The sequence below is a fragment of the Phodopus roborovskii genome, unplaced genomic scaffold (assembly GCF_943737965.1).
Source record: "Phodopus roborovskii unplaced genomic scaffold, PHOROB, whole genome shotgun sequence".
Classification (NCBI taxonomy): domain Eukaryota; kingdom Metazoa; phylum Chordata; class Mammalia; order Rodentia; family Cricetidae; genus Phodopus; species Phodopus roborovskii.
Genome location: NW_026125281.1, coordinates 12,946,242 through 12,973,605, shown reverse-complemented (window position 1 = coordinate 12,973,605; position 27,364 = coordinate 12,946,242). Strand labels below are relative to the sequence as shown.

The 27,364-nt window shown below is 43.0% G+C and overlaps 1 protein-coding gene across 2 annotated transcripts in view; it reads left to right on the top strand.

The window, feature by feature from the left end:
- Window positions 1-27,364, top strand: part of Chd7 (chromodomain helicase DNA binding protein 7) — a 180,021-nt gene that overhangs the window by 116,960 nt on the left and 35,697 nt on the right. For both annotated transcript variants that reach the window (XM_051197332.1, XM_051197325.1), the window contains exons 5-14: window positions 537-674; window positions 1,674-1,739; window positions 8,169-8,224; window positions 16,469-16,583; window positions 19,481-19,564; window positions 20,053-20,190; window positions 20,295-20,416; window positions 20,922-21,165; window positions 22,295-22,471; window positions 26,443-26,586. In XM_051197332.1, coding sequence (XP_051053289.1) covers window positions 537-674; window positions 1,674-1,739; window positions 8,169-8,224; window positions 16,469-16,583; window positions 19,481-19,564; window positions 20,053-20,190; window positions 20,295-20,416; window positions 20,922-21,165; window positions 22,295-22,471; window positions 26,443-26,586 — 1,284 coding nt within the window. The remainder of the gene's footprint in view (window positions 1-536; window positions 675-1,673; window positions 1,740-8,168; window positions 8,225-16,468; window positions 16,584-19,480; window positions 19,565-20,052; window positions 20,191-20,294; window positions 20,417-20,921; window positions 21,166-22,294; window positions 22,472-26,442; window positions 26,587-27,364) is intronic.

Below are 27,364 nucleotides of genomic sequence, written 5' to 3'. Positions count from 1 at the left end.
GTCATGGACACCCCCCCCCCCAGCCCTGAGCTATTTCTTTTTAGTTCAGAATTAAAGTGCATATTGAAGGACCTTGGGAAATAACAATATTTGTGCATTTATATACACAAATGTATAGCCCATTGATTATTTTCTAATGCACCATTTTTAGGAGACGTTTTGCATTCAAAGTTTCAGGCATACAAAAATAGAGAAGAGCGTCCTGGGCCCCTCTCCATCCATTGTCCTCCTCAGTGTGGCCACCACTCTTGACGGAGCTTGGCCAAGTGACGAACGCAGTTTGCTCTTGCTTGTGTGTTCCTGTTGTTGGGAGCAGCAGAGAAACATGGTCCCAGGGCCCTAGAGCTCCATTCATTACTATGGTTGCCACAATGGCCTTTTCACTGGACTCTGAGGATTAAAGTCACCAGGTTTTCTTTAAGATGGGGGGGGGGGGAGGAAACCAGCAACAACAAAAAAGGTCTTACCACCTTGTTCCAGATTAAGACACACCGCAGGCTTGCCCTTTAAAATCACTTTGTGGGGTTCTGTTTTAGAAGAGGCGCTCCAGCAGGCAGGTGAAGCGGAAGCGATACACCGAAGACTTGGAATTCAAGATTTCTGATGAGGAGGCAGATGATGCAGATGCTGCTGGGAGAGACTCTCCATCCAACACCTCGCAGTCGGAACAGCAGGTTTGCAGCCACGCCTGTGGGGTCTCCTGTGTTCTAGGGGTGGACTGGGAATCCTATGCCTGGGATCTTTCGCAGCTCCGTGGCGGAGGCGGACTTGGAGCAGGGGCATCGTCCACCAATGTTGGCTGATGTCTGCTGTGGGAAATTCATTGTTCAGTGGTATCTTAAAACTCCCCACGCACTCAGGTTTATTTTTATGCAAGCTATGATACACAATTTGACACAATTTGGAGAATTGATGGTCTCTGTTGAGGAAGAGTTTCAGCTAGAATATGAGGCACTGAATTTACCTCTGGGAGCCAGCTCAATGCTGTAAAGGAACTGTAATAAACCGCTGACGCTCACCTCCTGCTGTTTGGCACCGCAAGAACCCCTTTATGAAATTACTGCCTTGGAATACCCAGCAGGGCACACTTTATTCTCTGAGCAATGTAAATGATGGATAAAAGAGTTTGTATGAAACACAGCAAGTAGCATAGAATTGATTGTTGTAAAGATTTTACTTATCCATCTTTTGCTGTTACCGTACTTTAGTTAACAAACTGGTAGCCAGTTGAAAGGTCTGTTAAATGCAGCTTTGTGCCTAGTTGGCAGCTTGTGCTGTGTTAGATTGTTTGTTGTACAGTGTTTTACACTACCTCCGTAGATAAGAGCTGCCTACAGTAACGGAGTGACGGGGGCATTTACTCGGCGAGTGTAGATGCAGAAATGTCGCTGTCGTGCACAGAATCCTTTTTCTTGGCAGCTGGAGTGCGTGCTCTGTGGCTCAAGGGTCTGTGCTAGTCTCCACAATTAACCACACAATCAGGAAGTGAGAAGCACAGCTCTTCCTTTGCCTTTCTGTGCACGAGGTCTCTCTTGTACCCCACTGGTGACTGGACCAGGTGACTTGAGAGGGTGTAGAGGCATGGGCTGACGGACAGGATCTCCTGCTTGCTTGTGTAGCACAGGTCATATGTTTTCCATTCGGATCAGCTGATGCCACCTTCTCTCTTTCAGGAATCTGTTGATGCAGAAGGCCCAGTGGTGGAGAAGATTATGAGCAGCCGATCAGTGAAAAAGCAGGTGAGTGCCAAGTGCAGAGATGGAACCAGGGGGTGTGTGTGGTCTTCCGGATGTGTGGGTGTAGTGCTCTTGTCAGAGCTGGGTATGGTGGTGGGTCTGGGGAATCAGGCGCTCATACCAGCCTCTTCCACCTCTGACCATTTCTCAGAAAAACAAAGAAAAGCTCAGTGTTTACATTATTGTAAAAGGAAACTTGTGGTGATATTTCTGATCTTGTCTGATGTACTATTAGTTCAGTATGACGTAGGGCCTGGGTAATTAACCTGGAATGAAATCAGAACTCCACTAAGCAATGCAATTAAGATATATCAACTATTGTAACACTCAAGTACTCCTAGAAATGTTTAATATTTGTAGAACTACTGACTGCCTTTTCCATAAAATGTATTCATTAAAAGGCCTTGCTTGGGAGCTCCCTTTGGAAACACCACAAGCAATGTCTGTTATTGGGGCAGAGATGTTTTTTCAGACCTCTTATAACTTTTTGCATATGTAACAGATGTGTTCAGACTATCTTTATTTCCACTACAAAGGTCATGTTGGTAAGCAAAAGTACCTGCTGGGGGCAGCGGGTAAATTGGTGACCAAGGGTCATTAGCATGGTGGGTGGCTGAGGGGACATCAGAATGAAGAGTGCCAGTATTTTCCCTAACCAGTGGGAATTCTGTTTCGCATGAGTTCCTTCTTTCCTTCCTTTTTTTTGGGGGGGGTTGGGGGGGTTCTCTGTATTACCTTGGAGCCTGTTGGAACTCACTATGTAGACCAGGCAGGCCTTGAACTCACAGAGGTCCGCCTGCCTCTGCCTCCCAGTGCTGCCATCAGTTGCTTTCTGAACCAGTTTGGGAGACACTGAGCTTGTGTCTCTAGAAAGTAGGTACTGTGCATATAGGTCATTCAGTCAATCCAACATTTTTCTTTAAGTTGCATGAAAGTATACATTTTATTTTTTTGATATGTCGAACAAATGTGGTTTCTTTTACTAAAATGTATGCAAGGTATAGCTTCCCAGTGGCCAAGAGGAAGAGTGGCATAATTGTGGCATTTAAAGTGTTATCCCATAGCTTATCAATATCAGATGAGGTTAAATAAAACAAGGCAAACAGACAACAAAAATCACCAGCAGCAGCAACAACATACCAGAGATTGCAGACACTTAACACAAGTATATCTGTTAAGAAGTCATTTGTTGGGGCTGCAGAGGTAACTCAGCAGTTAAGCATACTTCCTGCTCTTCCAGAGGACCTGAGTTCAGTTCCCAGCATCCTTGCTGAGTGGTTTACGACCATCTGTAACTCTTAACTCCAGGAGATCCAATGCCCTCTTCTGGACTCAGTGGGCACCTACAGTCACATGCACACACATAGACACATAAATAAAAATACATCATATTAATAAAAAATAAAAAGAGGTCAGTCAGGCATGGTGGTGAATGCCTTTAGTTCCAGCACTCCCAGGCAGATCTCTGTGTGTTCAAGAAGGCTAGCCTGGTCTACAAATGGAATTCCTGGACAGGACAAACTGTCACCCGGAGGGGGTAAGGGGGGGACACGTCATTAAAATACTATTGCACCAACAGTGGGTTTGTCTGTCTGTCCCTCTCACTGTAATTTGCTTTCTTCTGATGTGACTAGGGATACACACTCTTACTAGTTTCTGCATCGCATGTTCATATAGAAGCTATCAGGGCACCAAGTCAAGATACTTTAAAATTGAGTGTAAAGGTGGGGTGTGTAGCAGGCTACTAGAGACTTTGGATTTGCGGCTTCTTTCCCTAGTGGATTAAATGATAGAAACTGAGCTAGATTTGCCACTTGTTGAAATAGACTTAAGTAGCACTTAACTCATTAGAAAGGTTGAACTTTTCCTAATGACTCTAGAACTGTTAATTTGTGTACAGGTATATGGTAAAATTTAAACAGTTAACATGCTTCAAAGAGTAGTTCCCTTCACTGAGCTGAGGTGACTTGTTTGAGTAAATAGAATGTTACTAGGATGGGGTACACTAATTTCTGTGTACCCCATCCTTGTACTCAGCAGGTTTGGGGCTGCAAATTCTAAATTAGCACCATTACACATAGAGAGTGAGATCATATTGGTATAGGACTTGACTTTTCTTTGTGTATTGCCCACTTTGGAGCATTCATTTCTTCCCTCTGCTCACCTTTATGGACAGGTACCCATGGATTAGGAGTAGATAGACCTTCTTTCTATGAACAGCCCCGTGTAGCTTACCGTAAGGTATTAGAAGTTGCTACAGATGTAAATGAGGATGCATTTATTGCAGAGGTTCTCACCTTCCTGATGCCGAGAAACTTTAATACAGTTCCCCATGTCGTGGTGACCCCAACCATAAAGTTATTTTTGTTGCTACTTTGATTTTGCTAGTTATGCAATCATACATTATGCACGACATCTAATATGGGACTCCTGTGAAAAAGTTGTTTGCCCTCCCCCGCCACCACCAGCACCAGCACCACCACCAAAGGGTCATGACCCACAGGTTGAGAACCACTGATTTATTGACTTGGTGAATCTGAGAATGGAGGAAACTAAGGGGAAATGTTCCCAGGAAGACAGGAACTGGCTGAAGTAAAGGAGAGTAGAGTGTCCACAGCTGCTCATCTGTTGCTGCTGTCCCTCAAAGAGTCACAAAAACCCATTAAAAGACACTAAACACTTAACAGGCAGTAACTTTAAACTGCTAATGTTCTCAACACAGGTTGCTTTAAATTGTCAGTTTTAAAGACACTGGGGGGACAGTATTGCACATGGACACGAAAGGAAATTCGAGATTGTTTTCCTGTGGATTCTAGCTGTGCTGCTGGTCTGCTTCCTGTTGCCATGAATAATTCAAGGATTGTCTATGGGAGGAGCACTCTCTCTCTCTCTCTCTCTCTCTCTCTCTCTCTCTCTCTCTGTCTCTCCCTCCTCCTCCTCTCCCTCTCTCCCTCTCATGCATGTGTGTCATTGTATGTATCTCTCTCTTAATTCCATGGAAACTGGCTGAGAACTGTCAGGCCTGTCCTGAGTGTGCTAACATGTAGGAGCTCAGTGGCTTCTCCGTTTATTGCTGAAGCCTCCTCACAAGGCTGGGGATCCATTGTGATGGGGTTCTGTAACTCAACTGCCTCAGCTTAGCACACTATGATACTGGGCGTGGCTTGACATTTATATATTGTCTTAAACACAAGTTAATATACTTGATACCAGAGCAGGGGCCTTCTATATGAACTTTAATGTAGTTTGAATATGTGAATAGAGATTTAGATTGCACAGAAGATCTTTAGTTTTCCACTTTTAGTCACAGCACTTTTATTTGTCACCCATCTGTGGAAAATACCTTTAAGTCCTTTTTTTGGATCATAAGGTGAGAATTATAGAGGCAAATTCTGAATGAACTACATTCTATTCCCTACAATTCTTTTGTTTTTTTTTAAAACTTCTTTACATGATATATTTTTTCCCATAAGAAGTTACTTTAAATTCCAAGGTATTTGTCTTAATTTTCCTGAATCCAACCAAACAATGAAAAAGTAGATTATAAAATTAAATACAGTCCCAACATGAGGAAATATATTAAAGGGTGACAGTATGAGGAAGGTTAGAAGCCACTACACTAAATGCCCATCCTCATATGCATCTGTAGTGACTTCAAATGCCCTATGGTGAGTGAGCTACACGGGAAGCTCATAGAAGGTGGTACTGTCTGTTCCTGACCTGTGGATACCTGTCCGTAAAGGTGACGTATTTCCTAGAATGTCCTTATTTTCTCACTAAGTAGACTGTGGCTCTCTATTTTTGTTGGAGCATAAACTAGGATAGACTACAAGTTGAAAGGGACTTATTCTGCACTTTATTTATTTATTTTTTTTTGGAGGGGGATACTTTTTCAATTTTTGTTCATTATTTAATATTTCCCACTTTGTTTGGCGCAGTATAGTTTTGAGTAGGGGAACCATCTAATTAGAAAGGCCCTTCTTTTTTTCAGCTATGGGATTATTATGTGCTGTTTCAGGACAGTGTAGTGAAGTAGGTGCCTGCCTGATACAAGTTCATAGTCACATGAACAATGAGCCAAACATGAATACATAGACAGCATCGTTTCGTGTAAATTGAAAAGATGCCTTGCACTCATTTGGGGAATGAACAGGATACATATTTTTCAAACATTCTGTTGAACCTGTGAAAAATGCTTGGCAAGAAGTCAATGTCAGTGTCGTGTAGACACATATATGCAACACTGGACCATCCATTCAGTCTGCCCACTATGGGATAGGTAGTCTCTCCACCACTAGTGTGGGGTGCTGGAGACTGGGCAAAGTAGATGTCGCTAGGAAATTCTTGAAAAGGTGTTTCTGTCTACATACTATTAGGAAAGCAAAAGAGGCCAGCGTGTACATATTTGTGTGAAATGTAAGTAACAGCTGTAGTTGCAGCTCTAGAGCAAGAATGTGGCCGTGTTACGTATGTGGTTACTTAAATGGAATACTGTGTTGTCTTTACTTGGTGGCATTTAGAAGATATAAGTCCCACAACAGTTTTTCACCAGGTCTAGTGGTGACTGGAATCTCAGAGCCCCTTTGCTCCTCCCAGACAGCTCTAGATCCTCCTGGTACGCTTCAGCACGTGCCTTGGGGAATAGATGATCGTGACAAGAAAGTGGGTGGGAATGAGTTGCAGACGGGTGGCTTCCTGGGGACAGAGCTGAGACAGAATAAAACCACCTCCAGTGCCAAAGGTCTGTGTGCTCAGTGCCAGCCAGATTTCAGGACCCTGAATCTGTTAAGGACAGCATAGGAGGGTTAGAAAGAAGGAAGTCGGAGGAAATGATGCTGCGAATAAGTGCTGGTGAGTTTGACCCCACCTGGATTGGAAAATCATTTCGAAGAAATAATGGATTGCACCCCAGGTCTGTAAGAGCATGGTTACCTTAGACCCACTGTGAGGCTGAGTTCTAGGACATGCTGTAAGACTTGCCAGTTTTCTCGGCTGTCTGTTTTCTTCTTTAATTGTCCACTGGCATCCTACAGGGGTGGGGTAAGAAAACACTGGGCTTAAAAATGGTGAGTCAAGCCCCGGGTGGGTTGTTACTTGAAGTGAGGAGAACAAGCAAGTGCCTTGGGTTTGTGTGCTGCCTCTTGGGGTGTAAACAGTCATTTCTGTTCATTTCGGATAAATATGGGCTGAATTTGTTAACTTAAAAAGCTGCTTTATAGTGAGGACTTTTCACAGCCCTACTAGGGCAAAGCCAGATGTTGAGAGATATTTGCCACACACTAGAACGTCTAGGCCTCTCATTGGTTTAAAAAAAAAAAAAAAGTTTAAAATGTAGGTTTAATTGAAATTGCTGAAGAGTCATGAAGGAGTTCTAATTGAACCTGGGTTTGAACATGTGTTTCATCCTCCACGCCTGCTCTTCTACTTGGCCTCTGCCATGTTCCTACTCGTCTTCATTTTCTTCACATCTCTATGAGGCCACCGGGTACCCATGCTTGTGCCTGCAGGCAAGCAGGCTTGGGGGCTCCCTTAGCAGTGTAAAAGAACTTGGCCGAAACCTGGACTAAAAATGTTTATGATTTACATCTCTGCTTTATCTGTGCAAACACTTGTAAGCAAATGACACATTCTGAGTTGTGTAACAGCCTAAAGCTAAAAGCAAAATGGGAAAGAGAGAGATGTCTGAACCCTAACATTTATGTTGTTTTTGGTACCCTCTGTTGGCAGTCTGACCATGTAAACTCTTGACTTGGAGGACATGCATCACAATTTTAACCCACCTAAATATGGGACTGGAAGTGTTAATTTTATTTGGCTGCTGTGTGTGTGAGACATCTTGTCTGAGAAATTTTAATTGTTCCACTGAGTAAAACTCAAACTATGAATAGCGATGCACTGAATTACAGCATAAGAACAAGGTTTACTTTTATATGGTTTCTTGTTTAGAGTTATTAACTATATGGAGAAATAAATGTCTTTTAAATATTTTAAAACATTACAAAACCCACAATGTAAAGTTGCCATGAGGCAGCCAAAAATAATACATATGGCATTCAGGAGAGCAGTTGCTAATTGGCTGCTGCCTGAGAAAATGGTACACTTGGCGTCTACTTAACACTGTGGGTTTGGCAGACAGCCAGGTTTGGGGTCAGGTTGTTGTGAATGAAGCTGCATGTGGTTAGGGAGGAGTTAAAATGATTCATGCCGTAGAATCACAGGCACGTTGAGTAGAGCAGCGTGCATGTGCCTGGGTGCGTGCGTCAGTCTCCATGGCATGGGCTGCCAGGGCTCCCTGCATGCTCATCTTTCTGGGGAGGCCTCCTCGGGCACCGTGTCCCCATGTGGGAGTGTGGCTGCTTCTGAAAATCTGCAGTATACAGTCTTACGTGTGTGCTTCAAAAAATTTTTTTATTGTTGTTGTTGTTGTTGCAGAAAGAATCTGGAGAGGAGGTAGAAGTCGAGGAATTTTATGTGAAATACAAAAACTTGTAAGTAAATTGTGACTTTTTTTGTTATTTTTGGTATTCTGTAGATTTTTTTTTTCCAGGAAAATATTTACTGGGTAGACGTTGACCAACTTTCTTATATAACCAAGAAGGCCTTTGTAGACAGAAACACCTGGTGTGGAGACTGAAAAAGAAAGTGAAAGTTGCCTGCCCTCTAAGAGTTGCTCTTGGTCCTCTTCCTGCATCTGTGTGATGAGGGTTCTAAAGTCCCACCGAGGCCCCCAGACCAGGGTACCACTCAGGCTGCAATGCACTGAGCTGTGGCTTTTATGTGGGTCAGTTTCCATATTTGATGAGTGGGTTTCATTTTAGTTTTTAATCTGAATAGAAAAACACAATTGCCCTGAGTTATGTTGTAGGGAGTGTGCATTGGCCGGCCAGCATGCTTTCGGGGTTGGTCTTAACCCTGAAGACGTCTGAGCCCTTCCTTGCCAGACAAGCCTCTGAGGACAAAGATCCCCATTGATCACTCATGTGCTCTCTCTGCTTTGTCTTTCTGAAGACAGACCCTAAAGCCTATGGGAATCAGCCCTGGGTTTTAAAGAGGATTTTCGGAGTCGCCGAGAAGTCATCCCTAGAAAAATGATGCCATTGGGTGCCGTGTTCCCTTTTGTCCCTTGTTAGCTGCTATTGTGTAAATGCAAGATCACTCTTTGGAAAAAGTTGTAAGCACGCCATTTTCTTAAGTAAAAAGATGAAGGTGTCTCTCTGTTTTATCATGAGAGTTAGTGAAATGGGCTCTGGTAGTATAAATGCTCAGTAGATGTTAGATGTGATTTCCTGTGGGTGAATCCTTAAGGAGAGAAACAATAAGCGAAGAGGAGGTAATGGAGGGGGAATTCCCTCGGATGCATCAATTCAAACAGAGGACTGAGGTTGAGTGTTGATTGACAGGTGATTGCACCACCAGTCAGCATTGGAGACAGAGTGGCAGTGGGACCCAGGGTTGCCAGCTATTGCCCTGTGGGAAGCTCGGAGAAGAACACGGGCCCTGAACCAGGCGCCACTGCCAAGAGGGAGAGGAGTTGTCAGACACTTAACACAGTCCTAAAAACCAGTTTTCTGTGGGAGACTTTGGAGATGTCGGGGAAGTTAAACTTTCTATAGACATTTTGGTTAACTTGTTTTGATGCAAATTCAGATTTGTAAAAACAAAAACAAAAAAAAATACAGAAACAGTAGGATTTTTTTTTGTTGTTGTTGTTCTTTTCAGTTGTGATGACTATATCTGAAATTCTTTGAGCTTGTTAAATATGGTGATGATTGCCAAGTCAACCCTCCATTCCTCCCAGGTGGGATGTTTGGGATTTTCACTTAAGGATTGCTTTTATTCTCTTTCCTGGCTAATTTGCAGCCACGAGAACATGCACACGTGATGTATAGGTACATGTACCTGTTCATTGTACCTATGCATTTGCCTCTAACTATGTACTCATCTGCCTTCCTAACAACAGAGACTGTATCTTCAGCTGATAATCCCAGGACCCCCCCCCCACTCCACAGGGACCACCCCCACAGGGAGCACCCCCCACAGGGAGCACCCTGCACAGGGAGCACCCCGCACAGGGAGCACCCCCCACAGGGAGCACCCCCACAGGGAGCACCCCCCACAGGGTAGCCTCGCCCTCCTTTCATTGTTAGCAGTTCCAACCCCAAGAAGTTTAGCCCTTACTGTCTTTGCATTCCCCCCCCCCCAAATATACAGGAAAAGAATTAAGAATTCCTAGCTGAGAATTGTATGAGCCAGAAGCCTTTGTTTCTTTGTTTTGTAATTAGTTTGATAAATAGAGGTTAAATACGTGACTCAGAATTTCCTTAGGCTCCTAGGTCCCCATCATTATATCATCCACTTCACAGACCATTGGATTTACCAGTTTCACTTTATTTCTAACTTTCTGTGTTTATTGCAGTATAAAATTTAAAGCTTGGGGCTGATGAGGCCATTCAGCACTTGTGTGCAAACCTGACGATCTGAGTTTGAGCCCCAAGTCCCACGAGGTTAGCAGGGAAAAATCAACACCAGAGAGTGACCTCTGACCTCCACATGTGTGCCACCTGGCCCCTCCCCCCAATAAATGTACGCACTCTGTAGTTAGACATATCAGTCCTTCTTTGGGTCTGGCTTTCCAGTCATTCTAGAAAGACCCCTCTTTCTGCGAGCCCACACACTCTTCCACTGTGTGCATTCTTTTTCTGCCTAAAGGCTTGACGTGTTGCTGTGCATTCTTTTCAACAGCAGGGACCCACTTTAGAAGCACCTCGTGATTTAATTCTTGCATTGCGTGGGTATCATAGCGTGTCCTCAGTCTGATCTAGATGGTAAATATCAGTCAGTCAGTCAGTCAGTCTGCTTTTGATGGGATGAAAAGGCAGGGTAAAGATGAGCTGGCTAAGGCTGCTGCTATAGCCTGACTTGTGAGTAGAAGTTCACTCTTAATAGTATTGATTATATACTACATGCATAGTCAGGACTATGGTTGTTGTCAACATTATTATCGCTGTATTTAGTTGTATGTGCTGCAGTTTTATGCAGTGGGCAGTGTAGTAAGTTTCTACTTGTCACCATAAACACGTGGATAACTTATGGTCCTGTGGCATTCCAGTATGTACATCGCCAGGCAATAGGAATTTTTCAGGTCCTGTATAAAACTGTGGGACTACCATCTGCCTTGCATGTGATGTCATTTAAAATCTTCAGTGCTCATGAACTGGATAATTCTAGCACCATAGTCAAGAAGTCTGACTTTCCATGGTGACTTGAGATGCAACCGTTGTGTGCTAACATGTTTATTTGTATTTTGTATATCTGCACTCTGTTCTGTTTTTCTCTCCTGTATGTGTGCACGCATGTGTTTGCATGTAGGCATGTATGTGTGTGGGAATACGTGTATATGTCTGTGTATCGATGAGGAAGCATTGGAAGTCTTACCATATTCATTGAGCCAGGCTCTCAGCCGAACCCAGAACCCACCAATCCAGCTTTTCTGGCTACCCCTATCAGACAAGGCTTTAGCTTGTGAGCTCTGGAGTTCCAAGCAGGCCCCATGCCCACCTGGCATTTGTGTGGTTTTTAGAAACCCAAACTCCTAACACTAATGTCTTAGTTCAGGTTTCTGTAAGGGCAGTCAGCGCAGAAACTCAAGCAGGGCAGGGAGCACAGCAGAAGCCATAGAGAGGCTGTTTACCTGCTCGCCCCTTGTGGCTTACTCAGCCTGCTTTCTTATGCCACCGGGGCCCACCAGCCCACAGTGGGCTGGGCCCTTCCTCATCAGTCGTTAATCAAGAAAACCACTACACACTTGCTCACAGGCAATCCGATGGAGGCATTTTCTCAAATGAGGTTCCTTGTCCCGGATAACTCTAGCTTGTGTCAAGATGACCACCACCACCAAGAAAGAAAAAGAAAACAAAACTCCAACCCCACACAATGGACCCCCTTCTTGGTGTACAAACACATCACTTACTAAATCATAACCTTTTCCTTCTTGTTCCTCTCTGAGATCACATATTAATATTGCTGTTACAATATAAGACATCTCACAGTTTATAACAAGGCAAACTTTGAAAGTTGAGTCGCTTTAGACTATCCAGAGTCTCTTTCAAAGCTAAAAGCCTCAAGTGTGGACGCCTGCAAAACAATAACAATAAAAACCAATAACTTACTTACTTCTTATTTCAAAAAGGAAGAACCAGGACACAGTTACAATCAGATCAAGGTCAAACCAGAGTCTACCAGTGTAATAAGCGCAGGGTCTGGGATCTGGGATCCACTCCATGGCAGAAGCTCTCAACCTCTCTAGTGCTGCGACCACTTACACAGTTCCGCATGTGGAGGGGTTGTGACCTGCAGGCTGAGAACTGTTGCTCTGTGATCTTCTGGTCACTGGGGCCCAGGCAGCTCTCCTTCTGGCTGTGCCATCTCTAGCACATACACTTAGCCAGGCTCCACCCCATGCCTGCTGCTGTCCTTGGCGATCAACCTATGGTACTGACATCTCCAAAATGCTGGGTCTCTTCTACAGCTGTGCTACACCCTTTCCTAGGCTCTCTTCAGGGACCCTGACCCTGCCACATGGGGGCAAAGTCTCAATTTTGCACCATGAGCTACTCAGTCCTGGGAGTTTTACCGCAATTGAGGCTGCACCTTCACTAATACCCTCTTCTGGCTTCTCAAAGTGCCCAGTCTCAGCCATTGTTCATGACCCTCTCATGCCTGCAAAACCAGTACCACGCCAGAGACTCTTACATACTACCAAGTTTACCTGCCAGCATCACATACAGCCTTGGTCCCCTCTGGACCCCAAGGGAAGACTTCACCTTAATAATGCTGGTCTCTCCTTTGTCACAACTGATTCTTCAGTCCCAGTTGACCAGAACCACAGATTCTTAATTAAAATGTTGGACAATGCAATAGTGTTTAAGGGACTCACCAACTTCTCCCTGAAGCTTGACAAGCCGCACCTCCATCGTCTGCAGTGGTCTCAGAATTCTTACCTTCCAAGCTCACAAAGGATAGTCCATGGAACTCTTGAGCACTCTGTGGCTTTTCTGTTCCACAAAATCCTCCTCCAAAACACATGGTCTGATCTGTCATGGCAGTACCCCACTCCTGGTACCAATTCCTGTCTCAGTTAGGGTTTCTATTGCTATGGTCAAACCATGACCAAAAAGCGACTTAGAGAGGAAGAAGATTATTTGGCTTACATATCCCAGGCTACAATCCATTGAGGAAAACCAAGGCAGTAAAATGAAGGCAGGAGCTGAGGCAGAGAGGCCATGGAAGAGTACTGCTTACTGGTTTGCTCCTCATGGCTTGCCCAGCTGCTTTCTTATAGCATCCAGAATCACCAAACCATGGTGGCATTGTCTAGAGGCTAATCTTAACTGAGATTCCCTCTTCCCAAACGACTCTAGATTATGTTAGGTTGACCAAACAAACAAACAAATAGAACAGCTTGTTGTAGTGAGTTAATGCACCAATCAAAAGATCAGAAGAGAGTGTGGGGCTGGGAGACTTAGCTTTGGGTCAGTTTGTCTCTTCATGTCAGCACCATATTAGTAGGGACTGTGTGGTATATTTTAATATCTGGTTATGCTTCCCAGTTGCTCCCTCGTTTTTAATGTGTATGGATTTTGTTGCATGTTTATTGCGGTCTTGTGTGAACTTGTCTAGTTGCATGAGAATGGTTACTTATATTTTTCTCTTCATTGTATTACACTTATAAATCTGATACAGTACAAAGATAGTGACTTTGTACTGTATGAAATTCCGACAGTCCTTTTAGTTGGTTCATCCATTATGTTCGTGTGTAAACATTCATATGCACATTTGTACATTTTGTGTTAAATTTATTAATTCCTTGTCTTTGTTGTTGTTACGAAAACACTTTTCTAAAAACATAATTCTTCCTCATTGGTTGTTTTTGTGAATGATGTCTGCTCATTAACTTCCACCTGCCAATTTTATTTCCTTCTGCAGTACTTGCATTACTGAATTGCTTCATTCTTTGCTTGAGTTTCTAACTGATTCAGAGTGGTTGTGTGTGTGTGTGTATGTGTGTGTGTGTGTGTGTGTGTGTGTGTGTGATCATATAGTCTGCAAATAGAGATGGTTTATTTAATGGCGTGGGTGAGGACCTCGGGTACACTATTGCCTAATAGTGGCTATCCATACCTTCCTTGTCCCTGATCTTTATGGGAAAGTCTTTGTTGCTTCTTGTCTGATAAGAGCTGGCTTTATGACTAAAGCCTACATGTTTACTTATGTTAGTGAAATACCAATCAATTCCTAGTTTCCTGAATTTTAAAACAGCTTCTGTAAGTGTAGAATTTTATCAAAGCAATGTTTAGCACCAATAGGAATGATTGTGTGATTTTTCTTCTTGGATATGTTTTAATGTTGCATATTTTAAAATACATTTCTTAACACTAAGCCAGCCTTTTGTTGCCAGAGGAAAATCTTACTTCTTATTTTTTCTATTCTCTTTTCCCCACCTTGGGGTATGAGAAACTGCTGCTCTGCCTGCCTGCCTGCCTGCCTGCCTGCTTTGCCTGCCTGCCTGCCTGCCTGCCTGTTGACAACTTGCAGGAAGTACTTCTTTCCTTCCCACCTTAGAGGTCCAAAGGATTGACTTTAGGTCACCAGGCTTGGTGGCAAGCATCTCTTGGTGGCTTAGCCCTCTCACTGGCTTGTCTTCTGTTTTCTTGAAGTAGTATGGGAACGTTAGCTAACATTTATTTTACTTAGAATCCTCCACTTACATGTAGAAATAGATACATTTAATTTTCTCTCTGTACCATCTTTGGTAACATTAGGCATAAATAATTACTTAACTCATTTTGTAAAGAAAGATTATGTCTTGAAATGGAGTTTTTTTTTTCAAAGTGGCCATAAGCCATGTTCTTTGTAAGCCTTCATGCAGACTTTTTTAGTCTATTCTCCATTCTCCTCCATCAACATTGTCTCATTTTTTTCAGTGCTAGTTAATCTGTCTGCCTGACAGACTTTCTGCCTTGTTGCCTTAATTCACTAAGAGACAGTAGCCAGCCTTTTACTCGATTTCGTTTCTTCTGTTTTCCTGACTAAGCCTCTGGAATGGGCTTTGGATATCAGGGTAGAAACTGCAGTCACTGATTGAAGATTTCAGATTGCAGGTGGCAGAGCAGGGCCAGATTCGCTTGCCCAAGGGCTGTGTCCAGCTTGGAGCCACCCTGGAGGTCTCATATATGTTTGCTCCTTTCTCAAATCAAAAATTTTAAGTGCCCATGTGTCTTTTTCTTCCAGTTAACTAGAAGACAGGAGTAGGCTGTTTGCCGTTTTCTCATTGTAGTTATAGTGTTAGTTCCTAGAAAAATTGTTGGAGTTGGAAGCAGAAAATACAATATTTGTTATCTTACTACTCATGATAATTATTAACATGTTGATACATGCACAATTGTTCTGTTTTTCTCTCTCCATGTAGTGTGTGTATGTGTGTATATGAATTCATATCTATGTAAGACACTTCTGTTTAAAATATTTTCTTCTTTCACCCAACATTAGCATTTAATCTACCCTACATCTGGAAAGACATATAAGGACTTAGGTATCATTATAAAACCTTTTTGAAGGTTCTGTGATTGCCATTTCATTTCTGTGTAGCAGCATCTTGATGCTACAAGAGTTGTGGATCCAAATATCTCCCTCTTCCTCTCCCCGCAATGGTGGGAACAGAACCCAGAGCCTTGCATAAAGTTGTGTCATGCTCTGATACTGAACTACATCCCGAGCCCTTACTTTTTTTTTTTTCTTTTCTTTTCTTTTTTTCTTTCTTTTTTTTTTTTTTTAGGACAGGGTTTGTTCTGTCGCCTAGGCTGACCTTGAACATACCCTGATCCCCTCTCCTCCTAGGGACTATGATTTTAGGCATGGACCGCCGTTCTTAGCATCAGCTCTTTAATGTCATCCATAGAAAGAAAAAATGGGAGGATGGTACAAAGCAACATCAGAATATCCAATAGAACAATGTGTTGATTGTACTTTTGAGTTGTTCAGACCATGTTCAGTTCAGGTTAAGAAAGGAGACTGTGCTCATGGCAGGTGAGTCTGAAGGAACTGGCTGCTGAACATTAAGAGCATTAAGAGGTGGACATTAGCCAGTAAGTGTGCTGGAGTGAAAAATCCTCAGGGATGTTGTTTCTAGAAGAGCCAAGCTGCACCCTTGCTCCTGACAGCCAATCATAAAGGCCTGTGCTTAGGCCTTGGATGAATGAGGACACACTGCTACTCCCCTTATGCATCCTGAGGCTTTAAATTTGAGTTCTTCTTACTTAACAAAAACCTTTCATTTCTTAAAGGCAAAAGGCTCGAAACATTTCATAGTTAAGGCCACCCAGTAGTGCTGATTGTTTGATATTGACATGCAATCTGTTAACTCAGGAGAGCACCTTGCTATGAGGCTCCTTTGTCTGTGTGCTTGATTGATTAATTGCTTGATTGATTGATTTTCATTTTTAAAAGTTTTATGGGTAGTGGGTAAAGCACAAGGCTTGGCAGAAGCAACTTTTAAGTACTATTACATTATTGATTTTCTCTTATTTCCAAACACTGGTGGTTACATTAAATGTTGCTCGGCACTGTCAGTAATCATTTAGTGGGTTTTTTTTGCGAACGATCTTTTTTTAGGATTTAAAAAGAAGACATAAGTGTAGTAATTATGTTTCAAGGGTACTGTTTTATTCTTTCAGCTCTTATCTTCATTGTCAGTGGGCATCTGTAGAAGATCTAGAGAAAGATAAGAGAATTCAGCAAAAGATAAAACGATTCAAGTCGAAACAGGGCCAGAACAAATTCCTTTCAGAGGTACGAACTACTTGATTCATCTTTGAAATGTTTTCTTTATTAAGACGCTATAAAGTTTGAATTGTAGGTTAGTAAACTCTTAACAGAGACTGGTTTCCCCCATCCGGTGCTGTTACTTGCATATTGGTGATTGGTATTGCTAAAATTTGTAAACAGGAAGTTTCTTCTGCTGCTGCTGGCTTCATCTAGGAAATACTGGTTCTTAGGGCATGTGGGAGTAGCGGTGGCGATATGATTAATATTTTACAGTGAGCATGCAGCTGAGAACTGGACAGAGTGAGCAGATAGTCTGCTGAGAGTAGGTTAAAACTTGAGTAGGTATGGAGGGTTGACTGGGGCAGCATGTGGCAGATGGCTGCTGTTGAAGTTTGTGCCTCACACAGAGGTCACAGAACAGATGCTGTGTGCCGCTGCGCAGAGGGGAGGCAGTGTCTCCTACCCTAGTTATCACTTACAGAGGGACAAAGATCTGCACCTGAGGAGAGGGTAGGCAGGCTCCTAACGCAGTCAGGAATGTTTTTAAAGAAAGTTTCCACAAGCTGCTTAGCCAACTTTCTAGACTCCAGATCACTGTTACCCTTCACATACAAGGCAAGAAGATTTTTTTAAAAACCAACAACTCTCTAACTTTGAAAGAGATGACTTGATGATTTCTTAGCTGTTCTCCTGAAAGAGCGAACCAGGGCCATGCACGTAACTCAGTAGTAGGACACTTGCGTGCAAGTGTGAGACTCTGGGTTCAATCCTCCTTCATTGACGGGGGCAAAAAGCAAATGGTAAATAACTAAGACCTAACTGAAGACAAGCCACAACGAATATCAGTATTGTAAGAGTCTGACTGCTGGACAGCTGCCTTCATGTTTACTCCTTTGTGGAGATGAGGAGGGAGAGAAAGAAAAAGCATTAGTGTTCTAGTGCCATCAAATCCTTACAAGAGCCTGGGGCTTTCCTGGAGCCCGTTGTCAGGAAACTGCTCTGCTGCCTTGGGAGCAGCGAGTGCTCGACACTGAGAGCATTGGGCTACTGAATGTGATTCCATTCTCTCACTGAGGAGAATATTGAGACAATTCTTTTTTTGGAAGCATGGTCTAGAAAACAAAACAAAACAAAGAGCTGTGGGTTTCTATTTCTTGTGCCCTACTTAATGATGATTGTAAAGTTAAAATGTTGAGAGGGCTGGGTGAGGAGCATCATTAGAGAGAGGGACCATATGTCCTGCTGACCTTTTCTGAGGGAGGGAAAGGGGAAAACACAATGGGACCTTTTTCCCATCCTTAAATCATGGTCCTGTTTATTAAATTCATTTGGACCCTGGTTCCTGTAGTCAAATACTCTTCAGGGAATTGTGCCTGGCCCTAATGCATGCCCTGTTTGTCTGAACTTGCCTGTTTGAGTCACTTGTACCCAGGATGTAAGCATTATCTTCCTCAATGAGCTCTGACCTCAATGAGCCTTAGCAGAAAAGAACACAAGCCTGTCCTTTCTTCTTCTACACATATGGAGCCCCATCAGTGATCCTGGCTCCGCACATCCCTCATCTCCGTTCCTGTAGGATCTCTGGCTGTTCTTGTGTTCTTTACTGACGCTTAGGCTTCCTGACTGCTGCACCTATGGTCTATTCAGAAATAACACTGAGGCCAGGAAGTCCAGCATATGCACACTGCCCTCAGCAGGAATGGATGTAGGAGAGGGTACATTGAGCACTGACTGTGAGAGCTCATGTTGAAAAGGAAGTGGCCTTCCAGAGACCAGAAGCTTTGGCAACGCTAAATGCATCGGAGTATTGATGCTTTAAATGAGTGGTCCCTGTCCGCCTTTGGTAGAAAGCCCACGCACGGCAGCAGATGGACACTTTTGCATCTGTGCTATGTGTTTCATAATTCACAATCGGAGCATCCAAGTTGGACATTTTAAGTGGGTTTAGACAGCTCAGAAGTGTGTCTTCCTTGAACACAGTGTGTGACTGACAGCTCACTTTTTCCAAGGGATAGAGAATGAGTCCTAGCTGACTTCCAAGCCGCCTTTTGCATGTTAGATTAAACAATGTCAGCAAACTAATTCACGGCAACACATAACGATGTGGCTGTTGTTTCTGACACAGTCCAGAAGTCACAGGTGTGGACTTTGTAAAGTATGACATAGCCTGTGACTTCATGGTGGCCACAGTCTGACCATCTTCTCCTCTTGTCTTCTTTCTGAGCAGGCCATATTCCTTTGCTTTTGTGAATACCTTTAGAATATTACTTAACTCTACTAAGGCTTTATGTCTTTGAATTCGTTTACCCAGACACTCAGTGTTCAGTACAAATAAATCACTGGAAGGTTTAAGATTAGTTGGAAGAGTGTTATTAAACACTAAGCCAAGTCCTGATAGAAGCTGGCAGAGCTTTCCATGCTAAGCATGCTCACAGTAAAATGGGGAACCTGCCGCTTTCAGGGTCCGTAGCCTATGCTGTCCTTCTGTACGTGGTGTCTTAACGATGTCAGAAGACTCAGTGGTTCTGAGATGCACTCACACGGGCTGTGTGTGTCTCTGACGTCTTCGCTGCAGACTGTGCTTTCAAGAATGCTAAATGTATTGCATGCCACAAGCCTTTTGGATTGCTCATTAGTGAATTGTAATTTCACACTTCATTTGAAATATTCTTAAACATTCCCTCATAGTAAAAGGTTTCACACAGTAATTAAAATACCCAGTTAACAAAGTCTGAGAAGTTTGATTTCCTCACGGGGAGTGATTTTGTTAAATTGTAGCATTTCAATTAATAGAATAGAATATGTCAAATACAAAGTTTGCCTTGCTGTGACCCAAAATATCACTGCCTAGTGAGAAGTGAAATAGTGTTTGTCCGAAGAGACGAATAAATGTTTTAACCTCTTTTCCTCCTTCGGAACAGATTGAGGATGATCTTTTTAATCCCGATTATGTGGAAGTTGACCGGATAATGGACTTTGCACGTAGCACAGATGACCGGGGCGAGGTAACAGATCGTCTGTGTTCCACAGGGTGGTTCCGGAAGTTTACACCTGTTGACAGACGGGGCAAAAGCAAGGCCTGGGCCTGGTCAGAACCTCCATCAGCGTGCAAATGCATACTGAAACTATTCAGTTATATAGAAAATGTGCCAAGATGGCTTACTATATAAATCCAAATCATATTTGATGAATGATTGACAGATAAAATATGAGCCTTTAATTTGACTTCTTGCTGTTCATTAGCTACTCCTTGATATTTTGGTCATGAACCAATGATTCAGATAAAAAGTTAATTTTTTTGTTAATACCCAATAGTACAGTTTTCACTGTACATTGGAGACAACTCTCGGTGGTGATAGTATTCAAATGTGGGCAGTTCAGTCTTACTGATGCTGGGGTTGTACCAGTAAGATAAGCAGAGCGCGGGTTTCTCCTTAATATACATTGTTCCAGTCAAATGACTTCAGTTCTGATCTCTTTGAACCCGGCCCAGCCCGTGACTCACTATCTGGTAAAATGGTGCTCACTCCCTTACGAAGACAGCACATGGGAGCTGAGGCAGGACATAGATCAAGCGAAGATCGAAGAGTTTGAAAGACTCATGTCCAGGGAGCCGGAAACAGAGCGCGTGGTGAGGATTGGCCTACGGTGAAGGGGTGAAGGGTTTCATTTGGAAATAGCCTCCTGGTGCAGTCTCGGGGAAACCACTAATGGGATTTACTGTGTTTGGAACAGGAGCGACCTCCCGCTGATGACTGGAAGAAATCGGAGAGTTCCAGGGAGTATAGAAACAATAACAAACTCAGGGAATACCAGTTGGAGGGAGTAAACTGGCTGCTTTTCAATTGGTACAACATGTATGTAAAACATGTTTCTTTGCACTTTTAACAAATGCTGTAGCTCTTGGCCTTCGTAGTGTTAGAAATACTAGTTTTAAAAAACTAATGCTGTAATACATTTTTAAAATCTGTTGGAATACTCTTAATTTATTCATCAGACAGAGAGGTTGATGGAACTATGTAGAAATATTTGTTTTATAGAGAATTTCTTTTGAAATTTATTTTGTTGAACTAAAAAAAAAAAAAAAAAATAGTTAACAGCTTGGAAGTGGTGGTGCACACCTTTATCCCAGCACTCCGGAGGCAGAGACAAGCACAACTCTGTGAGTTCGATGCCAAGCTGGTTTACAAAGCTAATTCCAGGATAGCCAGGGCTGTTACACAGAGAAACCCTGTCTCAAAAACCAAAGCAGAAAAGAAAGGAGTTACAGTCACAGGGCAGGTGTCTGTGTGCATTGATTTTGTAAAAAGAGAACAAGAGCTGATACCCATTAAGCTTTCCTGTCTTTTTTCCTTCTCAAAGGCGAAACTGCATTTTAGCAGATGAAATGGGTTTGGGAAAGACTATCCAGTCCATTACATTTCTCTATGAGATATATTTGAAAGGAATCCATGGCCCTTTTTTAGTAATTGCCCCATTGTCCACGATCCCCAACTGGGAAAGGGAATTCCGGACCTGGACGGAGTTAAATGTGGTTGTGTATCATGGGAGCCAAGCTAGTCGTCGGACTATTCAGTTGTATGAAATGTACTTCAAAGATCCCCAGGTAAAGTGTGACCCCGTGTGTGCTGAGTATGGGGGCTGGGGAGATTGTAGACTCAGATCTCTGTGATGTAGTGACTGATGCCTTGATGTGCTAACTGAAACTTGCTTGAGATTTCTTTCTTTCTTTTTTTTTTGACATTTCTTATCCATGACAGGTTTACATGTTTGCATAATCTTTCTATATCTGTGGATCCTGCTTCTTAATATCTTCAGCATTTGTCATTCTGATTATTTAATTAGAAGGAATAACTTGCTTAACTTTTAATGCTCATAAAACTACATAATGTGTCAGTAGCTTAGTTTTGTTTTTCATGCCTAAGACAATACCAAGCAGAAAATGATACTGAACTGTGATCAGAGAGAACATTTTGTACTATGACCAGAAGTGAAAAACTATTAAGTGTTTTAAACACTCAAGTATACCAAACAAGACTTTAGTACTTTGACTCTTGTAAGAATTGCTTTAACTTTGTCTTGTTGTAGTTGCCTGCCTGTAATTATTGCCTGGCATCGGCAGTGAAACATTATTCATGCCATGATAGGGATGATTCATGCTAAAACATGTAAGCTTTAAGCAGCAGGCGCTGTCCTGCAGTGGGAAATAAGGCAGTTTTATCCACATGTACTCTTGAAATAGAAAAGTGTGGTCTACTGTTAAAGGAGGAAATCTGTATTTATCTTTATAATGTTTTATATTATTAAAATGCTTCTCCTCTTTGGGTTTTTGAAATTTTTGAAATTTTAAATGTTTTGGCATTTTACAAGAAACGTTAATAAGTTCTAAAAGTAAGTTAGCGAAACGCCTAAGCCAATTAAAGTTACCTTGGCACTCAGTCCCCTTGCCCCTCTCCTCCACCTGGCAGATTCTGTGTGTTGTGGCTAGACTGCATGTACTAAGTGACCCTTTACTACATTCGATCTTTAAGGAAATATGACCCCAAAATTTCCCAGCACTTCCCTAGCTTCTTTTAGAAAGGAAATGCTTTAAAAATTCTGTGTTAGTCCAAAATGACTTGAAAACAGATGCGCTAGCTGAAATACAGAGGTCTCCAAAGGGTGAAAGACATACCCTCTAGCAGCGTGCTTGCTGTCATTCTCAAATGTAGTAACGTAACCACTGGTTCTTGTAGGGTCGAGTGATAAAGGGGTCCTATAAGTTCCATGCCATCATCACTACGTTTGAGATGATTCTGACTGACTGCCCTGAGCTGCGCAATATCCCCTGGCGCTGTGTGGTCATTGACGAAGCCCACAGGCTGAAGAACAGGAACTGCAAGCTGCTGGAAGGACTCAAGATGATGGACTTGGTTAGTGACCCTTGATGAAGCAATCTTAGCATTGCCTCTTCAGTCTTGCTGTTTGAGCGTGCCTGCCCGGGAAGGGCACCTGCAAAGCCCGCCCATCAGTTCAGCTGCTTGGAAACCTTCCTCAGCCCTACGCCTTGTCTGGTATCGCAGCAGAGCACGGTCATGATACGTTCACAGGCGTCAGTTTCGAGTGTCTGCCAAACGCAGCCTCAGTGGTGACAGTCCCACCGCTATGTTCCAACGTGTGTGGCTTTGCCTCACTGGGGCCCGTTGTGTGCGCAGTCAGTGTTGGCTAGGACATCTGTTCCCATTGGTACAGATGCTGAGAAGTTTGGGCTATTGAAGTCCCCGCATTGGTTCTGGGTTTTTAAAACCATGCATTTATGTTATACTCTCCCAGTTTCCAAAGAAATGGCCATGTCTCCCGGCTTTGGCGTCCTGAGATTGTTCTTTCCTATTGGAATACTTACCAGTGGAAAGTTGTAAGAACAGCAGCATCCGGTCACGTGTGGTGCCTGCAGCTGTGTGTGTAATCCTCTGACAGAAGTTGCTACAAGCTCTGCTGTCCCTGGATTCCTTCCTACTCTGTAGTTTGCCTCTCTCTACTCCCCCCTTCACTTGTTTACTTGTTTGTTGAGGGTACACATACCATGGTGCACCGTGGGAGTGACAGGAGAGCTTGGTTGGTTCTCTCCACAATGTGGCTTCCGGCAGGCGAGCTCAGGTTGTCAGTTTGGCACCTGATGAGCTGTCCTGTTTCACCAGCCCTGCCTCTCTCATTTCTGATGTGTCATTTAAGTTGTGTTGGCAGATTTGATGACTTTTGAGACTCTAAAGCACCTCTCTAGATCTCTTGTTATCGAGAGTGGGAGGGACTTTCTGCATTGCATGTTCAGAGCTACCTACATTTTACTGAAGACCTCAGCTACTAAAAAGATGCTAGAACTCTCCATCAGAGCTTTGCAAGGGCTTGCACTAGCCAGCCATTCTTTTAATCATAAACGAGCCAAATCTAATTGTGCTTGAAGAAGAACCTTGACTGATGTTTCCTACTTAGAGTAGCATTGCCCATTTTTCTGTCGAACAACTTAGCATTCTCCTAAGTCTTTTGTAAAGCAGCTCACCGATTTAGGTAGCCAGTCCGCAAAGCGGCGTGAGCATTTAGAAGCAGAGAAAGGTCTTTGCCTTGGAGTTTTATAGCAGGAACAACTCCTAGCTGTCTTTGGTTTTCTCTGGGTGACACTTGAGCAGTGCGGTGAAATAATCCTTCCTTTGCAGGTAAACACAGATGTTCATAACCGACCTTAACTATCTACAGAGTAGGAATGTGCTTTATGGTGATTCACTAAGAGATGGTTGGTTGTATGGTCTCTTTCTGAAGGCGTAATGTCATGTGGCTGAGTTTGTCTTAAGTTGTATTTTATTATTAGTTCCCATGTCTCAAAACAGTGGGTTCTTATTGTAAAACACTCCTTTACTAGTGAGAAAAATTTCCTTACTTTTAGCAAGGAAAATTTAGCAAAAAAAAATTTACTTGCCTTTGAGGTACTTTAGAAATTAACGTTTTAGGGCTGGAGAAATGTCTCAGCTAGGCTCATAACCAAAAATATAAGAAATTAATATTTTAATAATGGATTGGGATCTGGAATTAGAGGCAACTTTTCTGTTACACATCAAAAAATTTATCTTTTATGCATAATAGCACATAGGGAAATAATATTTTCCTCACTGAGTAAGACAGGAGGCTGAGGCTTCCCCTTGCTGTGGGAGACGAGTCCTAGGTTCTGAATGTCACAGCCAGTGTGCCTATAATACATTTTGGCCAATTTACTGAAAGTCTCCAATGACCCATCTCAAAAGAGATGCTTTTTTAAGGAAGAAGATACTGTTGTTGTTCAAATTCAAAATGTCTTTGTATTGATACAGTTCAGAATAGCTGGTTGCTTGGTGCTTAAATTCTAACTTTGCCATTTGACCCTCTATACTCTTGATGCAATCACATAGTGAGAAGGAGCCCTGTGTAGGCAGGGCCCTACATCTCAGAGATTGTTGTTACTTGCACTAGACTGAGGTAGAATGAGCGTGTGCTTGATGAAGATGATCTCTAAGTCAAAGAAGACTATTGGGTGTCTTTTCTACTCCGTGGCAAAGGAAGTGGAGATGTGGAGGGGTACTCATGGTTACTATGGTCCTCTATAGGAGCTCTGAAAGGAAAGCCCTCAACAAAGGGGCTATCACGAGATTGTTGTAGATCTTAGTTGATTCTATTGTCTCCTCAGTCATTGACAGGAGGCTCCACACAAAAATGTGTTGCTAAAATGAAATTAAGTACAATCCTCCATCTGGCCTGATGAGAGCAATCATGTTTTCAAGGCAGAAGCATCTCTGCCTCTCCGTCGAGACTGGAGGTGATAATCCCAACAGCTCAAGATAGGGTTCTCTTTTTCCAAATAAGTTTACTTTGAAATGAGCTTACTTAGAAGTCTTTATTTTTTTAAGTTAAGCATTCATAGCTTACCCTAGTAAGAGAGTAGGAGAAAGATCCAGGACAGTCACTTCGACATCAGTACCATTCCTCCCATCACGGTGATTCTGTCCTCCTTCTGTGACTGTACTTTCACACAGTCCTGGGTGACGTCATTCAGGACGTTGGCAAGTCAGTGATCATGGCCCTTGCAACACCCCAGTCAGAAGAATTGCTCACACTTTGTGAGCCTAATGTGATGGTGATGCATCCATCTTCTTTAATCGGAGACTCGTGCAGAGAGGAATGAAAAAGGAACAAAAACATAGAGCTGCTTCTCCTTGATGTTAAGGACCTTGATTGACAGGTAGACCTTGTAGATAGCGCCATTACTTAGACTATCTCACTAGGGTTTAGTGAGCATTTGTCCTGCATGCTCAGATTTCAAGTTAAACCAGGAAATCTTCCTTTTGAAACAGTCACTTCCTAAAATATTTTTGTTGTGTTATGTGCCAGATACCAAACAACGAAGGAACTATTAAGGCTTTCAAAATGTATAAGCTCAGGGTTAAGAGTGGAGTAGCTCAGTTGAGAGAGCCTAACATCCACAAAGACCTACGTTGGTTTGACCTGGCACCCAAAGCCCTCTATAAAATCTGGTGTGGTGATGTGTGCCTGGCATCTCAACACCTGGAAGGTGGAGGCAGGAGGATCATAAGTTCAAAGCCAACATGGGACACACGAGACCCTGTCCCAAAAAGACTTTTTAAAAAAATTAATTTACCATTGTTAATCCTGTTCAATCTAAAAGGCGTCTCTGTTGCCAGTGTAGAAATAGGAAGGGATGGAACAGGAAGAGTTGGACAGAGGGGCTCACAAACGGGAAGACTAGCTGAAGAAAGACATAATGTACTTCAGAGACATGAAGCTAGAGTTAGCGTTGGATTTTTTTTTTTAAAGTGATTTTGATATTTAAAGCTAAGCCAACCTCTTTGCTAGTTGGAAATTTTCACAGAACAGAGTCATTTTTCATGTGCTGTTGCATTTAGAAGCACTTCTTTTGTCTCTGTGGTGAGTCATGCAGGAAGCAGATGGAAAGGTGAGCGTCCTGCTGATGTGGAGAACAGAAGGGAGCGTGTAACTGAGTCTTGGGACTTCAGGAAAAATTTCACTACAGTGGAGAAAGAAAACACTGTGATTGGAGGACTTAGACAACACGCACCCTTAAATATCAACCTAGAAAACTCAGGAGAAATAGACTGACAGGGCACAGAGAAGCCATGGTGTTCTCCGTGTTTGCGGTTACCTGAAGCAGGAACCATGCGGCCCGCATTTCTTTCCCTTTGTTCTGAACTGTACACCTTGTGTATGGCAGATGCTGGCGCGCGCACGCGCGCACACACACAGTGAGCAGAAGTAGGGGAGAATAGATGCAGAGGGAAACGTGTTAGCTTTAAGAAATTGTTCTGTTCCAGTTAGGCATGCTGTTTCCCTCATGTTCTTATAGGAACACAAAGTGCTGCTGACGGGGACCCCCTTGCAGAACACCGTGGAAGAGCTCTTCAGCCTGCTTCATTTCTTGGAGCCAAGCCGCTTCCCTTCAGAAACAACCTTTATGCAAGAATTTGGTGATCTGAAAACGGAAGAGCAGGTACTTAACCCCTTCCATTTGCCTGTCACAAAACTGAAAAAGAACTCTCCCGAGATGACGAAGCTTTGGCTTCTGTGAATTTGAAGATGTAAGGGTTATGCCACAATATTGGCCACCCTTGCAAACACTTCAAGTCACCATTAAGAGAGGGGATCTTGTTTGACCCTCAGCCCCCACAAAAGCCTGTTGAGTTTTTATAGGCAGATTATTTACAATCCTAACTTTCTGAGAATTTTGTGCCATTTGGGTTAGCATTTCTGCAGCACATACTTCCAGGTTAGTGACAGAAGCCCCACGGGGTTTGTAGAACCACTTGTCCACTGGAGTTTTGGGTCCTTCCTTTCGTTCTGAGCCGTACTGCTTCAAGCCTACTCATTTTCATTTTAAAATGGGAGGGAGGTACACCTGGCCCGGCGCTGCATTTCTGGGAGAAGTCAAATGGCTTGTGTGTGAGAAGCACGTGCTTGCTGTAGGCACCATAAGAGTTGTATGAATATAATTCATGCGGAGCCAGAAAAGACCTACACCTCACTAATTTTGAAAAACAAGCAAACATGTATTTGTAAGCTTGAACTTATTTGCCCCGTTTCCAGCTTACTGGCTAAAACCTCCTGGTTCCATCCAGAGTGTGGTCCATTTCACTTCTCCTCCGTAAGGTAACAGTGCTGTGCCAGTCCATGAAAAGGGGACCAGAGGGTGACGTTCATCCCTGGTTTGGTCACTGATACAGGGTGATGCCTGACTCTCATCCTTCATCTCTTTCCACAAAGGAAGAGAA